This window comes from Filicampus tigris, chromosome 7 (genome assembly GCF_054856515.1).
Source record: "Filicampus tigris isolate MCC_2025a chromosome 7, RoL_Ftig_1.0, whole genome shotgun sequence".
In the NCBI taxonomy this organism is placed as follows: Eukaryota; Metazoa; Chordata; class Actinopteri; order Syngnathiformes; family Syngnathidae; genus Filicampus; species Filicampus tigris.
This window is the reverse complement of record NC_141223.1, coordinates 3,614,181-3,634,269: the sequence shown is the minus strand read 5'-3', so window position 1 is coordinate 3,634,269 and position 20,089 is coordinate 3,614,181. Positions and strand designations below refer to the sequence as shown.

General features: G+C 42.2%; 2 protein-coding genes and 1 long non-coding RNA gene across 10 annotated transcripts; 1 reads left to right on the top strand and 2 right to left on the bottom strand.

Annotated features, from left to right (window-relative positions):
• Positions 1-89: 89 nt before the first annotated feature.
• Positions 90-11,297, bottom strand: sh3bgr (SH3 domain binding glutamate-rich protein). Of its 7 annotated transcripts, XM_086036201.1 has the most exons (12): positions 11,071-11,292; positions 9,075-9,260; positions 8,897-8,977; positions 7,750-7,842; positions 6,984-7,115; positions 6,558-6,584; positions 4,983-5,006; positions 4,580-4,606; positions 2,989-3,018; positions 1,989-2,021; positions 1,856-1,911; positions 90-733 (listed from the first exon to the last, which is right to left on the bottom strand). In XM_086036201.1, the coding sequence occupies exons 1-11, from the start codon at positions 11,113-11,115 to the stop codon at positions 1,894-1,896; spliced, it is 696 nt and encodes a 231-aa protein (XP_085892327.1). In that variant the 5' UTR covers positions 11,116-11,292; the 3' UTR covers positions 90-733; positions 1,856-1,893. The 7 variants fall into 7 exon arrangements, with proteins under 7 accessions (XP_085892327.1, XP_085892332.1, XP_085892329.1 ...); XM_086036206.1 differs by lacking the exon at positions 7,750-7,842 and having other exon boundaries at positions 11,071-11,297; XM_086036203.1 differs by lacking the exon at positions 2,989-3,018 and having other exon boundaries at positions 11,071-11,291.
• Positions 11,257-18,980, top strand: LOC147144446 (uncharacterized). The gene is made up of 4 exons (XR_015087518.1): positions 11,257-11,405; positions 16,590-16,888; positions 17,717-17,949; positions 18,060-18,980. It is a non-coding gene; the product is annotated as an uncharacterized LOC147144446 (long non-coding RNA).
• LOC147144445 (uncharacterized) lies at positions 12,017-19,541 on the bottom strand. 2 transcript variants are annotated; one of them, XR_015087516.1, is made up of 8 exons: positions 19,152-19,541; positions 18,103-18,317; positions 17,690-17,935; positions 15,626-15,763; positions 15,442-15,511; positions 15,146-15,370; positions 13,376-15,035; positions 12,017-13,229 (listed from the first exon to the last, which is right to left on the bottom strand). XR_015087516.1 is itself a non-coding variant. In XM_086036200.1 (7 exons), the coding sequence occupies exons 1-7, from the start codon at positions 19,336-19,338 to the stop codon at positions 14,578-14,580; spliced, it is 1,539 nt and encodes a 512-aa protein (XP_085892326.1). In that variant the 5' UTR covers positions 19,339-19,541; the 3' UTR covers positions 13,273-14,577. The 2 variants fall into 2 exon arrangements, 1 of the variants encoding a protein (XP_085892326.1); XM_086036200.1 differs by lacking the exon at positions 12,017-13,229 and having other exon boundaries at positions 13,273-15,035.
• Positions 19,542-20,089: the final 548 nt, after the last annotated feature.

Here is a 20,089-nt window from a genome sequence, read left to right as displayed (position 1 = left end):
GTGGAGATGCATGGTCCCAGGCTCTGACTAGTGTTCTATTGATCTATAAATATGCAAAAAGCTTACTAAATATAGCCACCAAATCATGATCCATTTTACATTTTCATTTTAATCGTTTTTTCCATTGCATCCATGTCTTAAGTCACATATTTCTTTGAACAAAGTGCATTGTTTTCGGCAACAGTTTTGCCACAGGTCACCGTAATGGCGGACTTCCTCATTAGCGATCTTAGCTTGTAGTATCCACGCGGCTGTGTGTTTGCATTGTGTTGAGAAGAGAACTGAAAAACTAAATAAAGGGTGGGAGGGAGTCGAACGCCTTAAACGGAACCCGAGGTAACAAAAAAAAATGTATACTAGGGTCAATTGTTGTCTTTAAATGTAAAACGTGCAAAATACGTTTGTCAAAAATGACATTAAAGACATGTTTGCAGCACGATGCCTACTCTGCACATATTTGTTAATCCTACAGTAAGTGTCTAAATGTAAAATATAAAAATTCAATCCATCGTTGCAGTCAAAAGGGAAGAAAAGGCGATGGTGACTTTTCACATCTTCAAGCACATGAACAGTGTTTTTGTTTGTTTTGTTTTTGTTTGTTTGTTTGTTGGTTTGTTTATTCCAAGGCGGGTGCAGCGCTGCCTTGTGGGAGGAGTCGAGATGCTGCCTAAAGGAGCCGAAGTGGCCAATGGTCATGGGGTCAGGGACAGATGTCACGGGAGGCTCCTTCGGGCTGGACAAACAAGAGCAAAAGAAAAATGAGGTCACTCATTTCCCAAGTGGATGTGACGGTGGAGGCAGCCGCCACCACTCTGCCTGTGCGCCACCCAATCCGGCCGCTCCTCCGCGGGCGCATCCCAATCTCACTTGGCAGCTTCCGCTAACGCACTGTGACAGGGGCTGGCAGGGCTCGGGAGGGATTGCAATTCCCGCAAAGCTCGCTCTTGCGGAACCTGCCTATTTTCCTTGACTGGGTCACAACAGCCCAACATAGAGAGACGAACTAAAAGAGAGGCTGTGCAGAGCGGGATTATGTGGCATTGTTAGCGTCGCTGCCTGACAGGAGGCAAAAATTGAGACTTTTGGTCCTTCAAATGTGACGACAGATCACCCTAAAGGCATGTTTGCGCTCAATGAAGGGGCTAGCGTGTGAGCTTTAGTTTGTTTCCACGAACCAAGCCGACGAATGCTGAGGCAAATACTGACACTAATGACATGCGCCTCGAATAAAATGTAAAACGGAAAACCCAGCAGTGGAGCGAAATACCAGCACAAGTGGGTGCTGAGCATTTTTTTTTTTCTCATTCAACAATATTTGAAAAAACGTTTAGAAATGTAGCAAAGCGGTACACGGGCGCATGGCCTGGCCGACCGCATAACAGACTCCGCCGACGGCTAATATTTCATTATGGGAGAAACACCTCGTGAATCTATAAATGAGGTTCCACTGTGTGAATATTTGAGATTTTTTTCCAGGCTTAAGTGTGGGTTTGATCTCAGTCAAGGAGCAAAACAGCGTGGCTTGTTTGTCGAGCTCAGAAATCATCATGTTCTGATCATCTTCAACTTCCATCCATCCATTATCCGAACCCTTTTATCCAAATAACGCGGCAATGATATGGTAGCACATCAAACCCCTCACTATGAATCCAATCAGATTGCCCCGGTCACCCATAACAGTCACATGTGGGCTCACATATGCATGGTTCCTGGCCTTATTATCCTTGCAAAGGCAGAATTGTTGATCCAGCTCGAACACGGGATCAGATGTGTTTGTGTATCTCACGTTGCGGCTCGTGAGTGGAAACAAAACTCTACTGTCACCAAGTGGCAAAGTACGGGAGATGACATTTACCTAAAATGGGAGGACGTCGGTGTGTTCCCTCGCCTCAACTACTCAGCCTCTTCTTCCTGTTGGGCAAGACCCACAGTTGTAACCGATGACAAAGTGGTTAGCGGATGAATACCGGTGCTAAAACAGCAACTACCTGTGTTCCTTCCAAGTATTCTTCTTCTTCCCCCTGTTGGAAACAAAGAAGGAACGGCAGAAAAAGAAATACAAAGTCAATGGAGCAGGGCAGTCAAAGGATTGCATGTTAGTGGTCATTCACTGAATAAATACAAAAACGTTGAGGTAAGGAAAAGGCAACCCTAACTTATGTACAGATCAAGCTCCTGAGTTGGGAGGGGGTGAAGTCGTTCTGCAATAAGACCATTTCTAGCCGGAGGGGGCGGTCACTCATGCACAAAATGTCTAAAGAAGAAATAATACATGTAGCAGTGGTCATCGTTTTTTTTTTTTTTTTTTTTTTAATGAAGTCATAATTGTAGCGTACAAGGCCACCTCTGGTGTTCGCTGGGAGATGTAATGTAGATATTTGCCCAAAACCAAGAGGTTGCTGCATCTCATCTATTTATTTGGGCGTTCATCCGTTAGACCATTAAAAAAAAATAAAATAAAAAAAATGAACAAAAGACACAACCTCTTAGATAGAAACAACAACAACAATGACAAAACGGAAAATAGATTTCCGCTTGTCCGGTCCACGTGTGCATCTTTGTGTCAACACAACCAGACCAGTGAACATGTTCTAGCTCATGAGCAGGTGAGAGCAGCACAACAAACGCTCCCACCTGCACCGAAACAGAAAAATAATATTATCCTGGCTGTAAGAAAAAAAAAAGGTATGCAATGTTGTCAAACTTTCAAACAAAACACAGACATGTATAAAGTGAATCCTTTGGGGAAAACAAAAGCCAAAGCAAATGGGAATCAGTTCCGCTTTCTCAAGGTGCAATTTAATCTCTGGACACCAGGATAACTATTGCTGTTCCCACTGGCAAAAAGCGTAAAAGTCAAAGGTACTAAATGAGTACCTTGAAGGACGCCACCTCAGTGACAAGCCAGATACCCCTGAACTATTTTTTCTGTCAGTGGCAAATGCATTGAACACAATCACCGCAAACAAATATATACAGTACAGGTACCTCTTCTTCTACGTCAGCCTCTTCTTCGTCCTATACAAGATAAAAAAAAACCACGTGGTGTTAAAAAAAAAAAAAAAAAAAAAAAAAGCATATTGAAAAGGCCTCATTTTAAAAAGCGTGGAAGATTACGATCCTGAATAAAAGATACAAAATACTAGGTCCGACTGCATAAACTATCACGCGTTTTTTCCTTCTTCAACCTGCAATAAACAAAAGGTTTGACAGTGGTAATTGGGGGGGAAAAGCAAGGTAGAGAGGAAAGCAGCCAAGCAAAGCAAAGGAAGCTGCCTTGGCAGGTCGCTGGAATGTCTCAGGGAAGCACACAAACCTTTTTCACGCAATGTTTAGGAGCAATCGTGTCACTTAGTTCAACTTGGACAAAATCGTTTTGGCCTTGTTGTGTGAAAAGATGTTGGGCTGATCACTTTTGGAAGATGGACACAGCAACTATACGGAGTGTTTGATGTGCACGTGTTTGTGTCCAGCAGATTCTCAATCAGCATTTAGTAGGAAAGTCACTCTGTCTGCAAAAACTCCCCCGAGCATGTACTTCAAACTACGGGGAAACCTTTGACCATATTCTCCCCAACAAAACACACCATTACTATTTGTGTGTCAAATGCAGTTGAGAGGTTTTGACATCGTTAAATTGCTCAGTAAAGATACAGTTTATATTTGATGTCCTACTAAATTCTTGAAACCTTCATGGATACATACGCAAATGTGAAAAGGTAAAACATGACTAATTCAAATGAGGGAAGTCCTATAAGAATGTTTTAAACTATTTATTTGTCATACTGTCTCTCATAAATATAATACTAGTCAACTAATGCAAGTGCATGAAATGATGAAATCATAAAATAAAGTACACAACTATAAATACAAGCAAGACAAAATATTACTTTGTTAGCATATTTTTGTATGCTTTTGCCTAATTAATGTTGTATGGACTTAAAGATGAAGTCAATCCTAAAATGTTCTTTAGAATAATATGTTTTATGCAACCCCACTAGTCTAAACACAGCATTCAGATTACAATTGTGTTTGTGGAATATGAGAAATCCACCCGTTTTTAGCTAGCTCGGGGGGGCGGCCATTTTGTCACTTGCTGTCGCCTGAAAAATGACATCACAACTACCCAGGGCTCAGGTAACAACCAATCGTGGCTCAGCTTCAGAAAACAGGTGAGCTATGATTGGTTACCTGAGCCCTGAGGGTCTGTGATGTCATTTTCAGTCGACAGCAAGTGACAAAATGGCCGCCCTCTGAGATGGCTAAAAACGAGTGGATTTTGCTACTTAACTCATATTCCACAAACACAAGTGTAATCAGAATGCCGTGTTTAGACTTGATAAGGCGCATAAAACATGTTATTGTAAAGAACATTTCAGGGTTGACTTCAGTGTGAACATCAATATCTTATAAACACTAAGTTGTGCGACGCATCGCTTTTGACAATTGTGTCCGATTATAGGTTTTAAAAAGAGAGGTCGACGTGGGGAAACTTTCAAGGAAAAAGGCGGGAGGGAGATGGAAAGTCAAGGGTGATGCAAAATAAGTAAGACAAGACGTAAAGAAGTTGTGTTTCTACCTCAAGCTGCCGTAGCTCGTCCTCCTCCTATAAAGAATAAAAACAAACTGCCGGTTAGCGAGCTATAGGGAGCAAAAAAGCAGCACAGGCACGTGCTAGCGATAAGTCATCTAAATTAAAAAAAAAAAAAAAAAAAAAAACCTGATGGGATAGTTGACGTTGTCAGGAGGCACTAATGGGACTGAAATGAAGAAGGTGATGTTAGAGGAGAGGAAAAAAGAGGGGGGAAACATGAAAAAAAGAGTTAAGTAAAGAAACAAATAAAGATGGATGGGAGGAAGGGAGCGAGACAAAAATCCCGGTAGCCTCACAGGCCGTCGAGAACTCTCTGGCATCAAACCCACACGTGATGACCGGTTGAGAGGGTGACTGTAGAAAGGGATGACGGCCAAAGCGCAATTACCTCTGATCGCAAATCCTCGTCCTCCTGGGGCAAGCAAACCAAGAGATGGACATGAGGCCACACACAGCGTGCATGGAGAGGCAGAAACAGGTTGTGTCAAGGGAGTTAGCAAAGAGAAGAGAGCGGGAGAAAAATGACACTTCTGACGTATTTGGCCCTTGCATGTCAAGTACGTCACTTTAATGGGGAACTGCAAATTGAAATAGTGTCGTAAAATGGTAGGCTTACTTCCTCATGTGTTATTATCGGAGCGCTTTGATAGTTTGGTGGAATGCGCCGTGATGGCTAATGAACCTCTAACCGTGAACGCCCATGAAGTCGAACAATTTGGAATTTGACCAAAAGTTTCAGGAAAAATTCTGCAAAAAAAAAAAATCATTTCAACCTCAATTTATACAGCTACAATTTATACAGCCAAGCAAATGCAATGTTTTTCAAGTAAAAATATTTGACATCAGTGATTGTCGTCCCGAGTAGGAGTAAAATTTGACTTGGAAATTGAAAAAATATCTAACGGGTGTGGTAAATCTAAAAAATAGTAGTGTATATTCAATCATTTTTGATTTTATTATTTGAATTTTATTATGATTTTTACCGGCGTATTGAGATACATTCGGCTTGGCATCTCAGTTAGTGGCGCATTTCAACAACTGCACGTGCAGTCCTTTCGGGAATTCGTCCCTGAGTGTTTTAATTGTCATTACAATTTACTAATAATAGTTGCTGAGGTCTTTTTGCACTTGTATGATAGAAAAATGTTGAAATTGTAATTTTAATACCGTCGTTGGCGATGGGAACATATTGGGGCCACGTGGAAGAAGTCATCGAACAACCAGGGTGGAAAGTGGTCTCCATGTATACGCCCATGGAGGTCTGCTCTTGCAGTTCCTCATAAACATACTTTGCACATTTCGATCGTCTGCGTAAAATCCGGTGAGTCGATTTCTGCTTCCGCCATATCAAAGAATGTGCGCCTCTCGCGAGACAAATTCAAAGGGAATTTGAGGACTTGCTTCCATTGGCCGGGAAGCTAGTCGGCTGTGTTCACGCCTACGACGGCGCAAACCATCCGTTTTTAAATGCAAAAATTCGAAAATAAATTATATCCTGCCCATTCGCACCGTAATCCTACGCTACGCACCAAACTTGCGCCGGGCACAAATATAGAGCCTTTGAACTTTTTGTTTTGATATTCCAAAATCTGCCATAACGCTGAGGAAAAGCCTTGTTAGAATATGATAGCGTTAGAATGTCTTTCATCAGCTTATCGGTAAAAAGTGGAACAGGATACACATTAAAATCGCACCAAGAGGAAGACATTCGGCGCATGATCTTTTGGCGCATTACAATCAGTGGATTGTTACTTTTTTCTTACCGGTACTCATTTTATCCATTCATCATCTGAACTGCTTATATTAAACAGAACTGTGATAGGATTCATGTTCTTTCTCTGCTCAAATCGTCAAGAAAATAGCACAGAAGGGTGAGCGAGGTATGATTAGTTTATACACAAGAAAATGGGAATTATTTTTCCAGGAACTTTAAAAGAATTGAAAAAAAACAAAAAAAACATACCTGTTCTTCATCTTCCTCTGCATGACCCTGTTAACAGAAAGACAATATGGACTTTGTGATGAGCATTGACCAAATAGAATCACACGACCCGATCACACGGCTTGGCAAGGACACTTCAGGATTTTTTTGATATTACACCGACGTTTGGCATCAGGACATTTAGGATGGAAAAACACAAGTAAAACAGGGAAATATCCTGGCACTCTGACTATAAGAAAAAGAATGTTTGTGGATTAGTTAAAAAGTCAAACTAAAGAATTGATGGGGAGACGCAGTCGACAGGAACCAGGGAAGAAAATAAAAGCTTAGTAAAGGAAAAAAAAAAAAAAGGACGTTAAAGTGAATTTGGGGAAGCTGAAAGTGACAACAGAGCACCTTAGGAATGTTTGGATGAAAAGCAAAATAAGGTTAGAGGTCATCAATTACTGTATCTTCGGGTTCTTCATCTTCTCCTCCCGTGGCTTCATTTTCTTCAGGCTCCGCTACGTCTTCCTCCTCGGGACCGTCGTCTTCCTCGTCTGCATGTACGTCCCCGTTAGCATCTAACGCCGGAACCTCCTTTTTTTTTTTTTTTTTTTTTTTTTTTTTTTTGAGGTTGAAAACAACAACAAACTGCCGATCAGGGTAAATGAATTGGGTTTGTTAGATCGTAAATGCAAAGTGAGTGGCACACACGTCAACTGGAGACATTCTGGAAATGTAAAAAGAGGAATTAGTGCACACTTAAAGAGAATAAAAAAAGGACGTAGAAGCAGATCACACAAGTAGATGGTCAGCCAATATAAAAAAATCAAAAAAAAAAAATCAATCCCATTCCCATTTGTCATGTTACTTTCATCCCCTTGACAATAACTTCAAATATTTATCCATTACATGAGATTCTTTGCAAACGTTAGCTGTCACTCACATCCCAAAGAGAAAACATCACATGTCGTTGCCAGGCACAAGCAATCGAAACATGTTGATGTGGGGTGAAGTGTGCTGGAAACGCAGCTCTGCATCATTGTGAGCACAGTGATGGTGTATTTATTTAGTGATTGTGAATTCAAAGTCTCAGCCACCGAGTAACACAAAAAGAGGAGTTAACGTGAAGACTTCGACGGGTGCACCTGAAGAAAGGTGAGAGCGCGATCGAGCTGGCAGCTACATGTGAGGTTGGAAAGCAAGCAAGGGAAGCAAAATAAAACGTTACTATTGAGTCATCTTGGGTTGCCTCTTCATTGGCTTCTTCAGCGTGGGTGCCGTTCTCCACAATGTGTTCGTCCTTGTCGGCCTGCAGTGCTTCCTGTGTTGAGGAACGGATTCAAGTAAAACGACATGGCAGCATGCCGACCGTCTGGAAAGTTTGGGGGATCCAGTTCACCAATATGGACTCCTCATTGAAACATAATCAACTTACTGGAATATTAGTCTGTGGAAGGAATGTCAATGACGTTCTTTTTTTTTTTTTTTTTTTGTCATTAGGAGTGATTATTGGTGTGGTTTTATACTGCCGATGCCGATACGATCGTCCACGAGTGAGATCGTCCAGACTGGTACTGAGTCTGATACACATGGATTAGCTGCACATTGTTTTCGATTTAGAGCTACTCTCTAATAATGATTACTATGTATTTATGATTATTATTTTAACTCATTCAGTGCCATTGACAAATTGACTTGTCTTTTCACATTCCAGCCATTCAATCCCAGGAACTTGTTTCAATTTTTTTTTCAAACGTTATGGTAAAAGAGGGTCTGAAAATGTCTGGCAGTGAATGAGTTAATAATAGACCAATCTGTCCATTTTTTTTTTCCGATTAATTGATTAATCCAATTTTTTAAAAATCATTCTATCCAATTTCCCATGCCTTTATTATACCAAAAAAACGCTACACTGCAAACACGCTGGCTCCAGTTGGCCGCAGGCTGCAAACTACAAGCTGCGGGTTATCGTTTTTTTGTCATCGGCAATGAAAGGTATTGATTGATGTAACATACTTTTCCACAGAAATCGTCTGATCACGATCGGTGGCTGATCATTCGGAGCACAACTGGTGAAAGTACAGCAAATTCAACGTAACTCTTTACTTGTTTGCTGAACCTGTCAGATGTTTGAAATGTAAACAAAGGACAGACACGTTCGTCAAATTTTGCTAAATATTTCTCTAAATATTCACATTTTTTAGAAAACACTACAAATGTGTGGGTGTGAAAGTCTCCCACTTTATCTAGGCAATATGTAGAAACTTAAACCTTTACTGCCGTTGTGTTTAGCTAACATGAAATAAGATGACCATTTTAAGGACCGCTAAGTGAATACAGCGAGCAAGGAGAGAAAATGAAGTGACAATCTTGACCTTTGAACCAGGAGGAGGGGCCAACCCCAGGAAGGCAAATACAGAGTTGTCTTCCTTGGCATCGAAGAATGTCTCATAGTCCTGAATAAAAACATCAAAATTATTTATCAACAAGTATTCTCATCATGTGTGTAAAAATAATGTCATCATCGCATTGTTGTTGTTATTTTACGCTGACCCCGCAGTAGCTTTCTTCATTGAAGATCTGAGGGGGCAGTGGGATGCCATTGGAGGGTTTTTTCTCCTCTGGTACATTCTGCCTCATCCACTTGCGGTTCTCCTCATTGCAGGCAATGTCCAGCTGGGTGTAGTCCACCTTCAATGCTTCCAGGAAGCCCACCACATCTTGTTGCTTCTTCTTGATCTGGAATTAGAAGTTCACTTTTTTTGGACCCCAAAGAACTGCAGGTACAGCACAATACGACAACAAAGGAAAGTGATTTATTAAGAGTGTATTTTAGAGCAGTAACTCAAAGTTGTCATGTTTGGTCTGTTTTTTTTTTTGTTTTTTTTTTAGTTTCATGTTTTGCTCAGTGTTCTGTCTGTCTCGTCATGATTATTGTATTCACCTGTGTGCCTTCCGCTCCCTGGTGCTAACCAATCAGCTCCCTCCTACCTTGCGCGTCTTGTCCAGGTGTTTCTCGTTGTCTCGTCAGTGTGCTTGTATTTAAGTTGCTAGTTTTTGTTCATTGCTTGTTGGGTCATTTTTGTTGTAGTTGGTTGCTGTCATGTGGTTTTGTTGCTCAGTATTTCTTTGCTACTTTGATTTTAGGACTTTTCAAGATTTGTTCGTGCTGTTTTTTTGTTAATAAATATTTTCGTCTGTAAGCAAAGGAGTCACCAACTTTAATTTGATTTGTTTACGTTGTTGAGAATAATTAATTATATTCATGTTCAGAGCAGTGATTTCCCACTGCTGTGTCGTGGCACATGTAGTGTGAGGTGAGAGGTCATCAGTTGTGCTCTGTGAAATTCTGCAATTTCACTTTTCTAGGGTGGTAGATCAGGATTTTGGAGCTGATCACCAACGATAACCAATCAGCGATCCAATCAGACGATGAACCAATCTATTTAAAGGGGAAGTCAACGCAAACATATATTTTTTTCAAGAATATGTTCTATGCAAGTCCACTAGTTGAAACAGAGCATTCTGATGAAACTTGTGTTTGTGGAATATAAATTAAGCAGCAAAAAATAATAAATGTTTATTTACTGTATAGATGGCCCTTGCTATTCATGGGTGATTGGGACCGGACCAGGTCACAAATAGCTAAAATTCGTTTATAATTGACACCCACTGAAATGCCCTGTTAAACAGTGAATACGTGGAAAATCTGAGGGTGGCATGTTAGACGGGAGGGGACCCAACAGCCCCGACCCCCCCAAAAATAAATATTGGAGAAAAAATATCTAATCTGACTGTAGGTTTATATGATGAAAAGCCTTGGATTATTAACGATGGCAGCACAGAACATCCCTGGAGTGGACTAGATTGTGTTTGCTGTGATGTCTTATTTTAATCGATTGACACATTCTGACATTAAAACCGTTCACCGATTTTACACAACATGCAAAATATCTGCTTGTCCGATCCAGCCGATCAGATCGTCTACTTTTTTCCCCAGTTTCATTTTCTCGAAAATTCAAATTCATTTTTTACAAATATAACTTTTTTCATCTATCAATACCAGAGACTCCTCTACAGATGACAGGCGGTACATTTTTGTTGACATTGTTGTCTAGCGGTGTGCCTGTGATTATTTTGTCCAATATGGACTACCATACAGTATGCTTAATTGACTCAATAAAGGTTGAAAATGCCGGTTGGGAAGCCCCACCGTGCGCTTTCTTCACTCGTGCAAGCAGGCCCGTGCACGAGCTGGGATCAGACGACACAACAGCGCCTTGCAAGAGGGGCGAGGGTCTTCACCCCTCGAAGCGAAATAATTGCCAAAAAGTGATCCATTCACCAATGTGGACATTCGGTCCGCCACGGTTGGTAATGAGAACTTGCGGGGCTCGGTCTCATGGGCTTTGCTTGCAAATGTGTTACCAAACATAGATCTATGCCAAATAGTTGAACGACGACTGGCGTTGCATTGCGTTTGGATCGAATACAGCAAAGAAAGTTCGTTCCAAAAGAGACTAAAACCATTACAAAGGTCCAAACTTACCGCCGTGGATCCCGATGAGGTGGCGAGAAACACTTTGATAACCATTATGTTGCTATTTTCTTATTAGAGTAAGCAACAAGTTGGCTCTTAAAGGAGAAGTTAGCCTCCCTCCTCTATTATTAGAAGTAGCAGCGCGACACACACGCGCGCGCACGCTCGTACACGCACGGTGCTAAGGTTATTTTTGCCACCGGGCTCCATCATTGAACGATTGGTGGTTTGTCCCCCGGAGGGGCAGCACTGATTGGCAACTTCAGCTGTCAGTCGGCCACAGGATAGTAAAGTTAGCCTCCAGCTCCTTGGTGAGCATACATGGACAGAAATAGCAACGACCGGTGCGCTAAATCTTTTTTTCTTTCTTTCTTTCTTGGGGTTTTCTGCCAGTCAGTCACTGAATTAAAATGAGTCAGATTTTTGTTTTTTTTTACACATCCCTCATTGCAATGTTATTTCTCAGTGGTGATCTGTTAAGACAAGTAAGCGACTTTTCTGCTGGCCTAATCAGCATCAGCACTGACCTACATTTACAACCTAAATTCAAATATTTGTTCCGTGAAATTTTAGATTTATTCCAACCCCGGCAGTCTATTCTCTTCATTTCTCTCTTTGCTGCTCTGCTTCCAGTAGTGCATGTGTGTGGAGAAAAATGGCGGCGAAACATGTCCGCCTCCTGTAAAATGAGGTGCAACCCATGTAATATAATTAGCGATTGTTGGACCTACGGTTATATATTCCTAAAAAAAAGTATGTTGATGCGATTGAACATATTTTTGACATATTATTGAAATGAAGTTTTTTAATGAGTGAACATTGAAAAATCAGACATTTCTACACACCTTCCTTTTAACAACGCTCTGTACTTATGTTACATCAAATGTTATTTTTATGACAGTTGCTTTTTGCTGTAATACTAAAGTCAAAGGCAAATTTATTTGAATAGCACATTTCAGCAACAAGGCATCTCAAGGGGTTCACACAGATTAATATACAACAAAGGGGAAAATAAATCGCAATAAAACCACTTTAAATAAGCATATAAAAGCACATTAAATATAAAGCATACAGTGCAGATTTTGAGTTCAATTTGATGAGTAAAAATGCTTTTACTCAAAGGCAACCAAACAGGTGAGTCTTCAATCTTGATTTAAAACAATTTAGACTCTTGGCACTGGGAGTTTATTCCAGATATGGAAACTGTAGGCTGATTCATGTTTATGATCTAACTTGAGGAACACAGAGCAGACCTGGACCAGACGACCTGAGCTGTCTAAATGCTTCATATTGGATTAAAAGGTCTCTGATGTTTTTTTTTTGGGCCTAAACCAGTCAAGAGCTTTATCGGTAAATGGAATTTTAAAATCTATTCCCCGAGAGACAGGGAGCTAAATGAAGAGACCGCAGAACAGTGATGTAGTTCACACTCTTGGTCTGAGTGAGATCTCTCGCAGCAGCATTCTGGACCAGCCGCCATTGACTAATTGACTTTTTTTTGGCAGACCAGAGAAGATACCGATGGAGAAAAAAGTCCAGTTTTTCCTTTAATCCTAAAATATTTTTGAGGTGATACTAGGCTGAATTTGTTTTGTTTTTTCAAATGTAGGTCTGAGGCCATGACAATGCCCAGATTCCTGGCCTGGTCTAAATTTTTTTTGAAGAGACTGAAGCCGCATACTGATTTAAAGACGTTCCTCCTTAGGTCCAAAAACTACTACCTCAGTTTTTCTGTTGAACTGTGTACAATTTTGGGGCATCCAGTTGTTTGGTCTGTGCAAGTGGCTCAAACTACCGTAATCTAATTCCTTGTTTTTAGACTTAATACTTGACCAATAGAGTTTATTCTGATTTAGAATGCAACTTGCAATAATTGAGCGACACCAATCCAAATTTGCGGCTTGGCCTCATCAGCATCATCCCAGGCGACGCCGACCGAAAGCCGGGGTGCACCCTTGCACTGGTCAGCGGTCAGTCGGAGGGTTTGGAACGTTTGCAGGAAGATGGTGTGTTCACATCGCAGGAACACTTCCGAAAATAAAGCTGGGTTGTTTTGTTTTTTCCGAGGAATGCAGAGGAAACTGGAAGCGGGGGGTTAGAAAACAGCACGTTTATGCCATATTACCCGTACCACTGTGGGTGTAGTGCAGTTCTGCCGTATCATCAGCCTGATTTAAGAAAAAAAACATTCCTTTAATAATATAAACTCTCATTCCTGTACTGCAATTTCCTACATACACATATACCAGAATATACACATGCATGTACAAAAGGGAGTGATTAGACAGTGAAAGGGCTGCATAAACATTCATACCCTAAACAGTTGGGCGTTGGTTCCTTGCTCAAGGGCTCTTGGGCAGTGCCAAGCACCATAGTGTTTCCATTGATCCATAGCAAGTCCTCTGCTCTTCTGCATTTCTTTCCTCCTTTGGTTTTGAACCAGCATCTTTGATTTGTTAAGACTAGGGACTATAAACACCTTGGCGAGTTCGGCCACGTATGTCCAGTGATGTGTGTCCGCCAATCGGTTTCCCATCCTCAACCAAGAGTGAAACTTTCGGTGCTCTTGTACAGAGAAAGACACCTCTTTTGAATAGCCAACACAAGAGAGCTGAGGTAGATAAGATCAACGGTCAAATCAGTGCTCCAACTGTCACTAACTTCAACCAGGACTTTTTTTTTGTTTTTTTTTTTTTTTATTATCTGCCAAATGAGTCCTATAGATGCGTTTTTTAATGTAGGGCTCAAAATGGCTGAGGTAGCTAAGGTTAAAGGGAAGATTGTCAAAAATATACAATCAATGTCCAGATAATTTTTAAACAAGCTTTAAACATTCAAGGATTATTTTCCTAAATCCAAGCTATACAATGCTAAATACTGAGGTAGCGGCGTTATCATCTGTACATGTTTTTCGGTGTCTCTCCTACCACAATTCGACTGATTTTCTTATTTTGGAATAGCAATCAGTGCTCCGTTTCGAGACTAATACCTTGACACCTCTCGAGTTGGTTGGTAAATGGACTGTCACTTGTGTAGCGCTTTTCTACCTTTGGTACTCAAAAGCGCTTCACGCTGTACCTCATCTACCGACTGATGACGCAGCATCAGGAGCAACTGGGGGTTGAGTATCTTGCTCAAGGATACTTCGACACGGTCACGATGGCTAGGGGATGGAACCCACAACCTCCGGGTTGGGAGACGACCATCCGATCCTTCAACGATACCCGGAATACTTGCCTTTTCATTGTCAGTGGTGAAGCGATAACTACGTCAGAGAAATGTCCAATCAGGTTTGTCAAGCTAAATCTTAGCTTTTATTGACCCCTCCAGAGAGTGATTGATGTGCAGGTGTATTTTCATCTAATTTGGAGTTGGGGGCGTGCATTTGTTATGCTTGGGTAAAAGAATAACTTTCTCATCCTTAAAAATGAACTGCTGTTAAAACCAGCTGGTACAAAATGGTAGCAGGGAAACGTAACGTCAAATACTCAACAGAGTTGAGTAAAAAAATAGAGCTCATGTTTGAGAGTCATCTTGGTTCGACACCAAATCACAGATCGCTGGCAGCACTAAAGGAACCGCTTCCGATCGGGGCGTCTGGGTCACGCGCGGGGAGCCACCCTCTACCGATTCGGATTTCCACGCCGGCGAATTTGCAGAGCGCGGTCGACTCAAACTGACCCCTTTCCTCTGTCTCAGTAATTGTCTGTATTCATTTAGCGTCAGCCCGGGGTAGGCTGGTTTCCCCCTATGCAAGTTCTCAACCACTGGTGAGTAGAAGTATTTACGTCTGTGGAGTTTAGTGCGTGCAAAGACTTTCGGTTCGGGCGGCGTCGGGAACCAAACCACCGTATTCTCTTCTTGTTTCACGGGCAGTTCCACCACCGCGTCGGATTTCTTCTCTTCTGACGCGTCATCCTCAATAATCAACTTCACCTCGGGTGGCTGAGTGGGGGTCTCGGTCACCTCTGAAACTAACAAACATTGGTGCACGGTCTCATTTGGTTGTCATATGGATTTGTCGGAATTGTTCGGATTGTTTGCTAGTGACGTTGGGTTACGCGGGCAGATATTAGTAGCTTACCTGGAGCATCCTCCAAGTCACTCCTTGGACCTTCAATGGTATACGATTCCTGAGGTCCACTCTCCTGATAAGCACGCTTCTCAGCGGTGGAAGCATTACCAACAGATTTCGCACAACTTTGCAGGTTGTCGTCAGGCTCGGAAATGTCCGACTTAGCACGACTTTCAACCTCACTGCGAGGCGTGGAGATGACGACCTCGGTCTGGACCATCTTGTTTAGTTTGCCTGTGAAGGAGAAATGAGTCTCGCGATATCGCTGACAATAGCGGCTAAGGCGGGTTATTGTCTTAATGTACCTTTCCTTTTTGGTTGGTTCTGGAGTCTGAAGGCATAAATATTGTGGATCTCCAGCTCTCTTTTTATGTCCTGTATAAGGAAGCAAAGTATACTTAATTGTCAAACGGAAACTGTTTTTACCTTCAGTTTCTGGTGTGCGATTCAAGGAATTCTGCCAACAACAAAAAAAAAAGGCCAATTTACCCGAGTTTCCTTGGATAACTCATAAACTTGTGTTTGTAGACAGAAAGACGTCTTTCTGGCCGAGTTGATTTTCTTGTGCTCTGTTGCTGCTTGGCGATTGAGGGAGCCTCGTAGCAATTTGTTACACCTTTCCAAATCCTGTAACATATCAACAGAGAATAATTACTAGAAATTAATGAAACTCAGGCTAGGTTCACACCGCAGGTCTTAATGCTCAATTTGGATTTTGGGGGAAAAAAAAAAATCAGATTTTTCATATGACAGTATAAACGCGCCTTTGGTCTTGTCTGCTGTATGAATGAATACATGCGTCGTCAAAGTGACCCGCATGCGCAGAAGAAGAGACGACATCACTCATGATGTATTGTTTACGGAAGTAAATGTGGTCCATTTCTACAGTGAAGCGATTAGGTAGGAGGTAGAAACAGTATTTGGGGGGGGGGGGAATCATGAGGCGAGGCTTTTCTATCTCATTTCACGGAAACATCACTAACGTTACGTCCTAACCGTGCGTAAAAAAAACGAATCGATCTGAACCGTGGCTGAATTAGTACTATCGCCATAAATGTATATGGGCTGTCACTTGTACGGCACTTTTCTACCTTTTGGTAGTCAAAGCGCTTTCACACCGTACCTAATCCGCCTACCGATGGCGCAGCATCAGGAGCAACTGGGGGTTCAATATCTTGCTCAAGGATACTTCGACATGGTCACAATGGCCGGGGGTCGAACCCACAAGCTCCGGGTTGTGAAACGACCACTCTGTCACTGAGCCGTGGCGCCGCCTATGCAGGTTCTAGAGGGTTTTCTATTCGGGCACCAGTGCTTTGGAATGCCCTACCCGCAGAAAGAGGCGCTACCTCAGTAGCTAAAGACTATTTGTACAATTCTGCATTTTGTTGAACTGTTTGTTTTGGTCGCTTTAACTGCCGCTTCTATTCTTTTCACTGGCCCCTTTTCCCAGGCGCGGGAATTAGGTGATGACGACCGAGTCGATCACACACAGCAACTAACCGCTACGACATCGGAGGTTGACCGCTTCCTCGGAGGCGCTGCTACGGAGATTTCGACATTGACCAACTGGGCAGGGACCCACTTCACCGATGTCATCTTCCTGCAGCACTTCTTCATTTCTATTAACTTTACACATTATTTTAACTAACACTGTATAGTATCATGCGTGTTCAATGTTGCCCACTCGGGATCCATTGCAGCCCGATCATCCCGGAAGGTGGATTCCCCCATCTGTGGCCCCTTCTCAAGGTTTCTTCTTCTTTCTTCAGATGAGTTTTTGGAGTTTTTCCTTGCCCTCCTGGGGGTTAAGCTCAGGGGATGTCGTTTATATGCTGTCAGCTACGGGCATCTGAAGCCCTTTGAGACGTTGCTGTGATTAAGGGCTACGGAAATAAATTTGACTTGACTCGACGCCTGTTTTGCCGACGATTGACATATGACAGGATGCTTTTAAAAAATGAAAAAAGAAAAGAAAAAAATAAGAAAAAAAAAGAAAAACCAAGTGCCGACGGAAGTGGATTTTCATCCGTCGGTGTAATCAACGCCAACCGTTTCTGTCAGTGACGGGTTGTCAGTCCATCACCGACAGACGCCAGTTTTGCTGACGTTTTTTTTTTTTTTTTTTTAATGGGAGCGGGAGGACGTTCGGACAAACCGACAGACCTTTGACGGACTTAACTGACGAACTCAACTGACGGACTGCGCAACTGACGATTACAATTCGGTTCGTCACAAAAAAATGACGGATGACAGATGGGCACCCAGGCCGATGATGGATGGTGAATGACGTACCAGCAAAATTTTGTAAAATGCCCACCTCTGGCAGTTTGTTTGGTGACCTTAAGGGCTCACATGCTTGCCTCCTATGAATTCTGCCTGGCAACAAGTAGGCACTCAAAATGTGACCTGACTACACTTGAACTGAAAATGATATAATCCGAGTTAGGTGACTGCACCTGCAAACTAAAAAATTAAAAAAGGTACATCAGACAATATGATATTCATCCACAATCTTGCCTGGTACTACCGCCTCCTGTTTTTTAAACATACATTTATTCGCTTGTCCTTCTCCTGCAGCTCTATGGAGACCTCATTTAGCTTGCGAGATAGTTCGTCCTTCGCCGGCAAGGCTTGCTCCTTGATGACCCTCTGCTGGAGCTGATGGATCCTGTCTTTAACATTGGTCAGCTCCTTCTCTGTGACCTGTAGCTTCCAGGCCAGGTTGTTACGGCAGGTGCGCGTACCACAGAGCAACTTTTGCAAGTCTCGGACCTCGCCGTCGTTCTGATTCAGTACCTAGGAGGGATACGGTTTGTTGGGATTTTGTGGGTAACAGTAAAGTTACAATGAAAATACGTGCAGCCAAACACTTCCAATTTAAAAAAAACAAAAAAAAAACTTTTTTTTTTTTTTTTTTTAGATGTGACACGTTGACCCCCGGAGACAATTCAGAGGTCACCAACCTCAGAAACACCCTCCTCGGAGTCTTGGAATTGCTGCAGTGCCACTGTGTGGCGATGTTGAACTTTTTTCAACAGCTTGGTCTCTGTCTTGACTTCCACTAGTTGCAGCTTGAGGTCATAGTTCTGGTTTTTCAGCTCGTTTATGCTGTTTGAGTAGGACGAATGGATCCTTGTCTTTGAAGGAGTATTGATTGGAGGCAACTTCAGCTTAATTTCTGAAAAACATTCAGATTATTTATATTTTTTATTACATTTACAAAATATGCTCATCATCCATCATGTGTTATAGTTTGGTAAATGTAGTTTCACAAAATAGCATTCTTCTTCCACAAATGTTCACTGGTACACTTATATTAGAGCTCTTCATAATAGTCCATTGTTTTGTTTTGTTTATTTTCAATCCTCTTGTAGGATCCGGCATCTGCAGCTCATGCCACCCTTTCCGACATTGGCCATCAAATTTCCCTCCAGAACGCCTCGTTATTTAATTTTATCGGCTAGTTTTGTTCTGGGGCTGCTTTGCGACATCAAGTCATCCTGGAGCAAAATGTGCTGCCTGGTGAAAACAGCTTGATCTCAGCCACTGGTCTTCCCATGGGATAATGACCCAAAAACACACAACTAAAACACATAGGAATGGTGAATAAGTAAAATCAAATTGGCCTTCACTGAGCACTGATGTAAATCATATTGAACATCTGTCAGAGGAGCTTAAGAATTCAGTCAGGAGAAGGCACCCTTCAAACAGCTGCAGCAGTTTACTTTCCAAAAGTGGGCCAAAATACTCGCCAGTCTCATTGAGAGCTACAAATGCAATCAGTTTTAAGTGTACCAAAAAGTGTAACGTTGATGTTTGAGCTGGACGATTGAAATTAAATGACGGCGTATTACCTGCTTCCTCTTTTCGAACACTAAGACAACAGTTTTTAACAGTATGAAATGGCCAGTTTTTAAAAAATCGTCGGGGCCTAAATTATCCATCGAGTCTAAAACGACCCGTTTATCACGCCGCGTCGCAACAATAACGTGTGAAATGAACATAGACCTACCTTCAGTTTTTTTATACGGATTAAATTTCTTGTCCGGAGTGGTTTTGTGCGTCTGTGTCTTGGTTTGGAAGACCACCGTGCGTGGCTGTGGGTTGAGTCTTGGCAGAGAGCCCGATTGCGCGTTGCTTTTGCCTCCTGCAGCGTCAACCCGTGTCTTGATTGAAAAGGCCCTCTGACTCATCCTCATCGTCTTGTCGCAGACCTCTTCTCACCGGGAAAGGGCACATCGAAACCGAGAGAGGCGGCCCGAAAACGGCATCGCATCTAGCGGAGCACACGTCAAGGCTGTGACAGGCCGGAGGCGACTTGAGTGCCGCTTTCATTGTCGCCAATGATGACGCCACCATCCTCATATCAGAGGACAGAGGCAGATGACACCGACAGACATACAGCTGGATGACACGCGTGACGTCACCGTAGGTGGACTGGCCAAAGTTTGGGAGCCGATGTGCAGTTCAAATGCCGGCCGGCGGGTGGAAGTAAAAAACTGCTTTTACGAAGAAATGCTTCACACACTTACGAATACTTCGTTACTCGACTTAAGTATAATTTTCAGGCGTTTGTGGTTTTCTTGAGTAGGCCTATTTATTTTCTGACGATTTTACTTTTATTCCTTACATTTGAGCATACCTCTACTACTTTGTCAAAATGGGCTCTTTTTTTTTTTTTTTTTCAACCTCACTGATACCCAGTATGAATTAAAAATCGAGAGATGTAAAATCAACAGTTGAGATCTTGATCGATCGAGATCTTGGGAGTCCCAGAAGATTGAAAAAAATGGACGACGGCGACATGGATCGTGATGCAGGAAACCTTTAACGACAACAAGCAACAGTTTTGGTGAAGCAAGCTATTCCCGGTCCATGTCCTTGTTCAACGGCTACAAGGATAATCGCCAGTGTCCGGCGTTCAAATATTTTCCATCTAATAAGGAAAAA

Excerpts from the sequence above, each read along its gene's own strand:
- LOC147144445 (XM_086036200.1), bottom strand. The coding sequence starts at position 19,338 with ATGAGGATGAGTCAGAGGGCCTTTTCAATCAAGACACGGGTTGACGCT. Across the intron at positions 15,764-17,689 it reads AGAAGGACAAGCGAATAAAT|GATTTGGAAAGGTGTAACAA; the intron begins GTATGTTTAAAA and ends GATATGTTACAG. Across the intron at positions 15,371-15,441 it reads GAACCAACCAAAAAGGAAAG|GCAAACTAAACAAGATGGTC; the intron begins GTACATTAAGAC and ends TCTCCTTCACAG.
- sh3bgr (XM_086036201.1), bottom strand. The coding sequence starts at position 11,115 with ATGGTTATCAAAGTGTTTCTCGCCACCTCATCGGGATCCACGGCG. Across the intron at positions 5,007-6,557 it reads CAGAGGAAGATGAAGAACAG|GAGGACGAGGATTTGCGATC; the intron begins GTATGTTTTTTT and ends TGCTTGCCCCAG. Across the intron at positions 3,019-4,579 it reads ACGAGCTACGGCAGCTTGAG|GACGAAGAAGAGGCTGACGT; the intron begins GTAGAAACACAA and ends TATCTTGTATAG.